This window comes from Monopterus albus, unplaced genomic scaffold (assembly GCF_001952655.1).
Source record: "Monopterus albus unplaced genomic scaffold, M_albus_1.0 scaffold43.1, whole genome shotgun sequence".
Lineage (NCBI taxonomy): Eukaryota > Metazoa > Chordata > Actinopteri > Synbranchiformes > Synbranchidae > Monopterus > Monopterus albus.
The window spans coordinates 1588109-1599921 of record NW_018127923.1 but is presented as its reverse complement, the minus strand read 5'-3'; the positions used below and the strand labels follow the sequence as shown (position 1 = coordinate 1599921).

General features: G+C 40.7%; 1 protein-coding gene across 1 annotated transcript in view; it reads right to left on the bottom strand.

Moving 5' to 3' along the window:
- Positions 1–11813, bottom strand: part of LOC109960042 (copine-8-like) — a 172065-nt gene that overhangs the window by 92615 nt on the left and 67637 nt on the right. The window contains exon 4 of the mRNA XM_020599868.1: positions 10619–10722. Coding sequence (XP_020455524.1) covers positions 10619–10722 — 104 coding nt within the window. The remainder of the gene's footprint in view (positions 1–10618; positions 10723–11813) is intronic.

The window sequence follows — 11813 nt, the reverse complement described above, 5'->3', positions numbered from 1 at the left end:
GGCGTGTAGTCGTTCAGGCAGGTGACCGGGCTCTTCTTGGGGAGGGAGACGATGGTCTGGCTGAGGGAGAAATTGAAGATGGTGGTGCGAACATCAGCCAGCTCGCTGGCACATGCCCTGAGAGCCCTCCTAGTGATGTTGTCCAGTCCTGCTACTTTGCAGGGGTTGATCTTCCTCAGGCCTGGTGAGACAGTTAGTGGAGGGGAGGTGGGGTGCTGGATGGTCTCAGTGTGTGTGTGTAGCTCCTCTCTGTGCTGTGGCTGGAGGTCTCAAAGCGGGTGTAGAAGGTGTTGAGGTCTGTGGAGCTGATGATGCTGATGGTGGTCCTGTAGTCTGTGGTGTCCTGTAGTCTGTGATGTGCTGCAGGCCTTGCCACATCCTCTGGAGTCAGCAGTAGAATAGAAGCCATTCAGCTTCTCTCCGTTCTGCCTCTTTGGTGCAGTGATGGCTTTCCTCAGTCTGTACTTCGCAGCTTTGTACTCCGTCTCATTGCCTAATCTGAATGCATGAGAGCGAGCACGCAGCATGTGGCGTACCTGACAGTTTTATCCGGGGCTTCTGGTTGGGAAACCTCCTGACTTGTATGGTGGGCACAATGTTGTCAATACAGGTACTAATGTACCCGGTCACATACTCAGCATAATCCTGTATGCTGACAGAAAAGTCCTCCGAGGTGGCTGCAGCTTTAAACACATCCCAGTCTGTCTGGGCAAAACAGTCCTGCAGGGTGCCTTCAGTCTCTGGGGTCCAGAGTTGAATTTGTTTGGTGACAGGGTTTGTTTGTTTCAGTCCTTGTCTGTAAGCTAGATACAAGAACAAAGAAATGTGGTCCGAGCATCCAAGGTGGGGGAGGGGTGCAGCCCTGTATGCACCCCGTATGTTACTGTAAACATGATCCAGAGTGCTTTCATAAAACTGAAAGCCTTAAAGTCCCCCTCCACTAAAAAATGTCTTTCTTATTTTTATATCCCATAAATATCAGCCCTCCACTATACTGACTGTATAGCTGCATAGTTTGTTACAAACAGGCTTTCACAATGCTTTGCTGAAGGAGGCGGATTTCTGTTTGTTCCCAAAAATCTACTTTTGAAAGAGCCTCAGGGTAACTGAAGTAATGATGTCACAAATTTGTGACAGCCAAATCTGTACAGTGTACTGTGCTTTGCTGTGGCACAAATGCGCCATAACAACTAACAAGTCCCAAGAAAGCCTGGAGCTCCTTGGTGTTAGAGTGAGCAAAGACCTCTCACCTTATCCTTTGAAGGGTGATTGCCCTGCTCATCCAGCACATGAACCAGGTACTCTATTTGAGTTTTGCCAAACTCACACTTAGAGCTAGAGCATTTCATTCACAAGCCATTGTCCTGAAACTATTGTAGGACCTTCTGGAGATTGTGCAGGTGCTTTTTTGAGTGTCCCATGACAAAGAAATCTTACCCCTAATCAACACATCCATATTAGATCTGATCAATCTCTCTCTATTAACAGTTATGTTCCACAGGCTTTTAAGGTTGCTGTAATTAAACCTCTACTCAGAAAGCCTACTATTGACCCAGGTGTTCTAGCTAATTATAGACCAATATCCAATCTCCCCTTTATTTCTAAAATCATTGAAAAAGCTGTTGCAAAGTAATTATGTGACCACTTGCACAAGAATTATTTAAGTATTTTCAGTTTAGTTTTAGAGTATTATATCATATTACAGAAACTTCATTGGTGAAAGTCACCAACAATATGCTCCTAGGAATCATCTCCATACTTGTCCTCTTAGACCTCAGTAGCGTTTTTGAAACTGTCTCAGAATCAAGATGTGCATGTTTTCATTGACCTGTAGCGCCTGCCAGAGGGCAACAGATCAAACAAGTGGTGAGCTGGGTGACATGAGTTTTTGACGATATTTATGGCTCTGCTTAAGTAACGTGAGGTGGCAATTTCCACCAGTAATGGCAATGGGCATCCAATGATTTTCTATACTGTTTTTACCACCTGCAGAGCTTTTTTGTCTGCTACCAAGCAGCTTGTATACCATACTAAGATACAATAGGTAAAAGTGGACTCAACAGCTGCTCAGTAGAAAGAAATCAGCAACCTCTGCACCATGTTATTCCTCTTGAGGACTCTCAAGAATTGGAGAGCACTGATCGGAAGCAAGACAGATCATATCTCTCCCATATTAGCTTCTCCCACTGGCTCCCTGTAAAATCCAGAATAAAATTTAAAATCCTTCTCCTAACATACAAAGCCCTTAATGACAAGATCTCATCGTATCTTAAAGAACTCATAGAGCCTTATCATCCTAACAGAGCACTTTGCTCTCAGAGAGCAGGTTTACTTGTGGTTCCTAGAGTCCACAGAAGTAGAATGGGAGGCAGAGCCTTTAGCTATCAAGTTCCTCGCCTGTGGAACCAACTCCCAGTCTCAGTTAAGGAGGCAGACACCCTATCTACCTTTAAGTTTAGACTTAAGACTTTCCTTTTTCCTTTTTCAAATCAAATCAAATCAAATTTTATTTGTATAGTGCCAAATTACAACAGAAGTCATTTCAGGACACTTCACAAAGTAAGGTCTAGACCTTACTATTATCACTATTATTACAGAGGGAAAACTCAACAATTACCCCTTGAGCAAGCACTTGGCAACAGTGGGGAGCAAAAACTCCATTTAGAATCTGCTTTATTTGCCAGGTGTGTTGGACACACAAGGAATTTGACGCTGGTACATCGGCTTTTAATGTGCATATACATGTCCCCATGCAAGGGGCAAGTAAACAGTAAACCAACATAAGGCTAGTATAACAAAATAAGCAGTATTAACAAGCAACAAACTAAGCAGTATAAACAGGCAGTAAACGATGCAGACAGACAAATGAATGCTCACTGTGAATGAAATAAATAGGAATTTAACAAAAGAAACCTCCAACAGACCCCGGCTCTTTGTGGGCGGACTTCTGCCTTGACCAGATGGGGTGAGTGGATAGAAGAGAGAGAAACAAAGAAAAGCAACAAGACACAACAAACAACAACAAATAATCAAACACCAGGCAGGTTGACTGGTGACTGCTCATCAAAGACTTAGAGCTCCAGAGCCAGGGCAACCTGCAGAAAGGTACAGGGAATAAGAGAGGACACACTACGGGAGAGAGGACATGCACAGTTAGTGATGTGTAATGGTGGCATATAGATGCATAGAGAGAGAGGAAAAGAGAGAAAAGGAGAGGGGAGGGGAGGAGAGAAACTTTTTGCTAAAGCTTATACTTCGGGCTGGATCAGGTGACACTGAGTCTTCACTTAGTTATACTGCTATAGGTCTAGACTGCTGGGGGGCCCCATGATGCTCTGAGTTTCTCTCCTCTCCTCCCCTCTGCTCTCCTCCCCTCCCCTCTCCATTCCTCTCTCCCTATGCCTCTATATGCCACCATTACATGTCACTAACTTTGTGTCTCCTCTCTCCCATAGTGTGTCCTCTCTCTCTCTCTGCCTGTACCTTTCTGCAGGTAGCCCTGGCCCTGGAGCTCTATGTCTCTGATGAGCAGTCACCGGCCACATCAACCTGCCCAGTGTTTCATTGTTTGTTGTGTCTTGTTGCTTTTCTTTTTTTCTCTCTCCTCTATCCACTCACCCCAACTGGTTGAGGCAGAAGACCGCCCACCAAGAGCCGGGGTCTGTCGGAGGTTTCTTCCATTAAAGGGAGGTTTTCCTCCCCACTGTCGGCAAGTGCTTGCTCAAGGGGGATTTGTTGGATTTTCCTTTATAATAATAGTAAGGTATAGACCTTATTTTATAAAGCACTATACAAATAAAATTGAACTGAATAAATAAAATGGAAAATGATGAGTAGGTCATCCATGAAAACAACCACAGCTAAGACTTTCATTAGGTTCTCCATAATACGTTGAAATATGGAGGCTGCAGAGCGACAGTAAATCCAAAAGGTCTGAAAATACACAGTCTTCTGTGGGTGGTGATGGTAGTGTATGTCTTGGAGTCCTCATTCAGAAACACCTGCTGGTAAGCTGCTGTTAAGTCTATCTTATTAAAGACCAAGGCAAGGGGTGGATGTCTGTTTCAACTGCCTGATTGCTGATACTTTGTAATCACCATCTCTTTTGTCCACAGTCACTATTGGTGCATCCCATTCCCCGTCCTTAACTGAAAATACAATGATAGCGTCCTCCAGCCTCTGGAGCTTGGCCTCATCTTTCTCTTTCAGAAGAAACAAGAGAGGTCTATGTTTGCAAAATTTAGAGGATACATCAGGTTTAACTGTAATTGAGGTTTTAAGTCCCCAACTCCTCCTTCATCATTTTATAGTATTTATCTGGCACTTCACTGAGAGACATGCACTTTGGTTCATCCAGATACTTTATTAGCTTTAGCTATTTTAGCCAATTTCTGCATTCACGTAACCACAGAAGAAATCTTCCTCCCAAACCCTCAAATCCAATCTGGAAAATGTCATGGTAAAATCAAAGCACAGAGAAAATTACTGCAGTGCCAAGAATCATTTATTGAACAATATTATTGAAATATGATTGAAAGGGCGGGATACAGGACCACCTTGTTACTTAAGTCTCTCTGCAGAGGAAGTCAGGTAGTCTGCCACATGTCTTCTCTTCTCCTCAGGTCTTCACGCACACGTGCACCTGACCAACTCCATTGCTAACTTTATTCCCATCTCTCGCTTCCTGTCATTGTTCCCCCAATTGCATCAACCCTTAGACTCACTTCTCTTTTTTGGGAACACCCTGCAAGATGTTTTGAACAACTGGAAGGCCTGACCATCCCAACGTCCCCTCAAAGTGGAACACACACACACACTTCTAAAGCATAAAAGGTCAATGCCTTTTGCTGCTGTTACACAAGAATAACGGCTATTGTTCAATCTCACATTACATGTCATGCATTAACTGATCCTATATTCTATTTGTTTGTTTTATCCACTACAAAGACAAACCAAGTACTTCTTGTGTTCATTGTTACTGAACTTTTACTGTGTCTATCAAACTTTGTACTAAACTTGTGCATACTGTATATACTTCCTAAATCCAGGAAGAGAGAGTCTGGTTCTTCTGAAGTTATTCTGAACAGTTACTGTATGTTCAACAGTTTTTAATTACCCAATCATGGTCTTGCAGATAGGTCATTAGGACTGTTAACTTTTCACTGCATTATTATCTGACTCCCTCCTTATATTGTGAATTTATATAGATATAATGCTAAATGCAATAATAGTAGAGAGATTGTAAGGCTAAATTGTAATATACCCTATCAACCCCAAACAGCGCCTGCAGAGAGTGGTAAAGACTGCGGAGAAGATCACCAGGACTCCACTGCCCTCTCTGCAGAGCAATTACCACCGCAGGGTGTGTAGGAAAACTGCCTCCATCCTCAAAGACCCCACTGACCCCCAGCACGGACTGTTCACCTCCCTACCCTCTGGCCGGAGGTTCAGAAGTGTGAAATGCTGGACCTCCAGACTTTCTTTCCTTCTGCCATCAGACTGACAGGAGTTTATTACCAGAAAATACATCATGTACTCTCGACCTGTACTGTTTACATTCTTAGTTTGCACATGCATAATTGCACATTGACTGCTGACTACTGCACATGTTGCTCCCATGTAGAATACATTCTCTTTATATATTGTTATATATTTTTATTATATCTCTGCATTTGCTGCTTAAAGTGCCTTAGATTTTGTGTTACTTATTCATCTACTTTATATTTCATTTGTATTTTGTGGCATTCATGTGGATGGCAAAGTAAGAATTTCATTGTACAGGGAAACACGTTTCCTAACTGTGCATATGACAAATAAACACGTTGACCTTGACCTTGAACCACCATTAACTGTTGAACTGTTAATAATTACTGTTATGTTTGATTAATTTGCATTAAGGTATTTATTAATGTTATAATACATGACTATTTACCCTTGTTGGAATTTTTTCCAGTTAATTCAAAAAGGGCTTAACAGAGACACTAGATCCTAATAAAGATGCTACTATTCATTGTAGTTTAATTATTTTACCCTCAAAGTATCATTCTCTGGAGTGATATTTTGGTGGTCTGTGTCCAGTATAGTTTCAGGCTGCTAAAGAATATTTTAAATGAATCTAGGTGCTTGCGCCAGAATTACTTACTGTATGGTAGTAATGTGTAACTGTAATGTAAGTAATGTGAGTGACTGCATAAGGTGGAAAACTGTGTTAACAGTATTGAACTGTGTTGACAGCAATACTGTATGTAAAACTGCACAAGTAACCAGGACAGCCAAACTAAAGTAAAGACTGCCACAGCCAGAGAAACATCAACATTTTGAGTTTTTCTTTCATTTTCCAGAGTGCATCTGGAAGAACTGAGCACTTTGTCTTGATTATTCTTTTGCGATCATTGTCTTCTTCTGCTAGATTCTGGACAGGCTACAGTGCTTTCCAATGATGCAGTCAATTAGACTTTGTGCGCTTATGTTAAGTTCTCCTCTAATTTATATCCTTAAGAAATGCCTGACAGCTGAACACCACTCTTGTCTTTATTTTTTATATTCCATTATGCCATTTTTGAAAGCTTAATGTTGAATACCAGCATTATTTTGTATTACTTAATCTATCATTCAAACATTTGTTGTGCAAAAATACATTGTTTAAAAAAAAAAAAGCTTTTATCGAGGAAAAACACTTTGTATTGTAATGATTAATTTATCCATCCTCAGCATCAGATATGAACTGTTACTATCTTCCCTCCTGGTTGGAGCACTGTTAGTAATTCAGGGACAATATTCATTACTTCCTGAGGAGGTTTGGCATGTCACCTACAGTAGGATCCTCAGCAACTTCTACAGTTACAACGTCGAAAGCATCTTAACCAGCTGCATCGCCGTCTGGTATGGCAGCACTACTGCCACAGACCACAAGCGCCTGCAGAGAGTGGTAAAGACTGCAAAGGGGATCACCAAGACTTCACCGCCATTTCATTTCATTATACAGGGAAACACATTTCCTCACTGTGCACATGCCAATAAACACTTTGAGTCTTTAAGTCTTTGGTCTTGATTACATACGCATCAAATGTTTTCAGAAAATGTGCATAAAGTGCCAGTAAACAATTAATTTAATCTTCCTTCCTTGCTGAAATTAAAATATTACTCAAAGCATGCATTCAGTGGAAGATTTGTGACAACATTTGAAGGACAGAGATTTAGGTTTCATCTAGCTACCAAAACCAGTGATGCATGATACTTTTGAAAAAGGGAGAGCGTGTGTGTGTGTGTGTGTGTGTGTTATATTTTGAACTACTTAATTATTCAGAATTAATGATTTACTTTGTCAGGAGATTAGGACTCCTCACAAAGCAGGGCAGCTGCTATCCCAGGGGGAGGAGGCTTCAAACTCTACACACAGCGCCATGAAAAACTCTTACGCAGCCAGAATAAAAGTGCAGTTGATCTTTGGATTTCTGAACTCATTTTCCTCAGTCAATGTTAATATCCCTGGGAACACTATAGAATTAATCCACTGTGGAATTATCTTAATTGAAAATGTGAGATTGGTGACAAACTGAGTAATTGCAGCTACTTCATACACAATACAGTGTGTGTACTCAAGTCTAATGTAACAATGTGTTCACAGAGCTGTGTTTTCACTAGTTTTTGGACAACAGTGGAGGTCTATGGTACAAAGGCAGAAGACGTATCAGGCTTTGGATACACATACAATACTTTCTAGAATCAGTTCACTGGTGATTTGTGTCTTTTCATGGGAATTGTTAACAATGTGACAAAAATAGAATATCACCAAGCACCTGTTCTCTATAGAGTCTATTTACCAGCATGCTCTTAATGACAGATTAAGGCATAATTGTGACAAGTAGGGCTGCTGCATCAAGAGGTCACACCCCTACCCCTAAATGGCTGAAAATGTTATATAACCTCTTTATCCTATGTTTTTTGTGTGGTTTAATTTGAATTGGTGCATTTCAAATAAGCCTTTCCTAGTCCTATGTTGTTGGTTGGTTCCTGCTGTTTCCTGTGCCTGCGGTAATCGTATTTACTTCCTGTTTCCTGTGCCTGCGGTAATCGTATTTACTTCCTGTTTCCTGTGCCTGCACTGTGTTGTGCTTGCTACCAGATTATTTAAGGATTAAGCTCACTAATTTGTAGGTTTACATCAGCTGTTTTCTTGAGTCACAACATACACCTGCACTACTTAGCACCTGTGTTACAGAATTTCTTGCTAATCTCCAAATTGAACTTGCTACTTTCTGTCAGATAGCTTAGAAGCCCAGCTAAGATAGTAGCTTAGCTGAGAGCTGTGGCTTCCCCCTCTTCCTCTCCTTTCTCTTGCTCAGAGTCTCACATGTTCAGTTATTCCTCTGCCTCCTTTACTAATAATAGTACCTGTAATAAATATCAGATGCTAGCAGCATTGGAGGCGAGGCTCACCGATTTGGAAGCACGGCTCTGCACCATGGAGAACATGGGTTTTTTTAGGGGTCGCCACAGCAAATCGTCACACTGACAACTCACATGTTCACATTTGGCACGTGTTTTATACCGGATATCCTTCCTGACGCAACCCTGACGCAAGCAAAATTTATTTATATAGCACTGTTCTAAACCTACGTTACAAGGTGCTTTACAGTAAAACAAAAATAGTAAAAATAAATAAAAACCAGATAAAACACAGCTACACAATAAAATAACAGCGAAAACCTATACATCAATCAGTAAAATTGTTAAAAACCAGTGAATACAAATGCATTTTGAGAAGTGATCTAAAAACAGTCAGGTTTGGAGCAGATCTAATATCCTGTGGCAAACCATTCCACAGTATAGGAGCCCGAACTGAAAAAGCTCGGTCTCCCCAATATTTCAGTCTGGACTTCGGTGCTTCCAGGAACAACTGGATAGAAGACCTAAATGTGCTTTCTGGAGCATAAAAATGCACAAGCTCAGAGATATGTGATAGACCATGTACAGCCTTATAGACAAACAATTTAAAATCAATCCTAAAACGAACAGGAAGCCAATAGACTGAGGCAAGAACTGGAGTTACATGCTCATGACGCTGTGTATTAGTTAAAAGACGAGCTGCTGCATTTTGGACCAATTGGAGCCGAGACAATGAAACTTGAGAAATGCCATTATACAGTGCATTACAATAATCAAGTCTAGAGCTAATACAGGCATGAATTGCCTTTTCAAAATCGCTAAAAGAAAGAAACTGTTTAACCTTAGCCAGAAGTCTCAAATGAAAAAAAGCTGGCTTTGACCACAGATTTTATCTGTTCGTCCATCTTAAGAGCACCATCAAATAAAACCCCAAGATTCCTCACGAGTTATTTACATGTGAAGTGATAACTTTTCTATGTTAATCAGGAGATGCTCTCTTCTGCTTGTATGTTACACTTTCACTTGTAGCATCTTGAGTTGTTAATAAAGGAGCAAGGCACTCACTGCCTGGCTCATGAAAATTTTGACTTGCTATTCAACTATGTTAATATACTAGCTGTATAAAATGCATAGTGAGAACAGTACACAAGTGTAACCAGTAAATTGTAGTTTTCTCTAATAAAAAGTGATTACAGCTAATTTACTTGATGCGTGTCAGTAAAATCCTCACTTGTTATATACAGTTTGTTTATAGTTATAGTTTAGTGTTTCTTGGTATTTTTCTTGCGGGCATCAGTTTGTTTTACTCATGTTCTGTGCTGGAATATATTAAGTAGATTTGTTGTACTTACATAGACCTATTGTGAGTTTTTTTTCCCTCATGCATAGTTTTATGTAGTTTTTTTAGGCGTATTTTACTAGCAAATACAATTAGCAACAGTGCTAGTGTATGCAATGTCTTCAATGGGGATTAATTAATTCCTTTGCAGAATTATATTTTGGTTAATATTTAACTGTTGTGTTCATAGAGTACTGTTATATGCATGTGGGTATCTCACTGACTGTATATACAGTCGCAAAATAAATTGATTATGAAATATTATGTGATCTTCACCAAAGTTACAAAAATCACCAAACACAATATTTCTAAGCAGTGGCTTAGGAGGTAGAGCAGGTTGATTCCTAAGTGGAGGATTAGTGGTTCAATTCCTGGTTTGTCCAGTCAACATGTCAAAGTGTCCTTGAGCAAGACACTGAACCCCCAGTTGCTCCCGGTGATAACACTGGTGTGTGAATGGGTGAATGGCTAAGTAGTGTGAAAGTGCTTTGAGTGTGCTGTAAAGCATAGAAAAGTGCTATACAAGTATAAGACCATTTATTACTCAAAAGACATTTCTACAAAGGGCTGGAACCAAACTGTCAGGAATGTTACTTGGTGCCAAAAATAAGCTTGTTATAAAGTCTGATGTAAAAATATAAACCAGAGTAACTGTAAAACCAAGGAGATGCAGAAATGTGTAACACACTTTTTGTTACAGTTGTTTTATTCAGTTTGAATAAATATACAAGTCATCCAGTCAAAATGTTTTTAAGGCAATCAGCTTCTAAATCTAGATGGGTACGAGTCAGCAGGCCAAACTAGAGCAGGCTTGGCCGAAGTGATTCCCTGGTATAAAAGGGAAGGGACAGCTGTGCTGTAGAGGGAAAGGGCAGTGATTTTCCAACTTACACATCAAAGCGAAGATTCTGTTTCTCTTCAAAGAAGAAATCAAGAACAAACTTCCTCACGAAGTCGGGGTTCAACGTGTTATCGATCACTTCTGTCCGACCAAACTGGAGGAAAGACAGAGACAAGAAACAGAGAGCAAGAGACAGTCAACACCATACTGATATATCTGTACATTTAATCACAGGGAAATATCAGTAGATCAACAGATTAACCGCTAGATATGTTTTGCATCAATTGAGATAATAGAGACAGTGACATACTGTCAGACTCTCAGCCAGACTGTAAATACATTTGAATATTTGCCTCATCTCTTTTATATAGTATTGCTATGTAATGGGTAAATGAGGCTTAAACATAAACTGCTAAATCTCTTCAGTTTTCACTCTCTGATACAATGAGTTCACTGATCTATGGGGGGTACTTTAAATATCTGACCTATACCAAGATAACAGATGAATGGCTGGCTTGGCTTGATCATTTGTAAAAAGACTGAGGCAGAGTTGATAAAAGCTGATCTAGAAATCACTCATGATCAGCACAATCATCAATGGACAAAACTTGAGATTCACCACCCCATCTAACCAGTGTCGCCTGCAGGATTATATTGTATTTCATAGCACACACAAGAACTGCCTCGGGCAGTGTAAATGTTGTTTTAACAAGAAACTGTTTTCATTATAAAAAGATACTTTGCTCATTTTTATGAGATACTTTCACGTTCATCTGTGGGCTAAGATGGTGTTGACGATGGCAGACTTGGTTACTCATGCTCTCTTCTGTTTGTTGTTTTTGTTTTCTTGGTCTTTTGCAACCCATCCTGGATTACTTTTACCAGAGAACTGTTAAATATCAGACAACTCACACCGAACTACCGTTCTCTGATTTTTGCGAACGAAGAATGCTGTATGGACAGTCTGAGCAGAGGCGCAGCTGCAATTTAGGGGATCTGGAAGAAATGCCGCCATGGCAAGTGTGCAGGCGCCTCAGTGAGGCTACGCCAGAGAGGGACATGGACTCCACTCCCATCTATCCACCTAGAAAATCTCCGCTCCCTGGTCAACAAGATGGATAAAATTCTTATCGTCAACAAGACCAACTCTGACTTTGCACACTGCTGCTTTGTGCTTCACGGAGACCTGGCTGAGTGACTCAATCGCGGACAGCGCGATACAAGTACCGGGCTTCCAGGTGTACA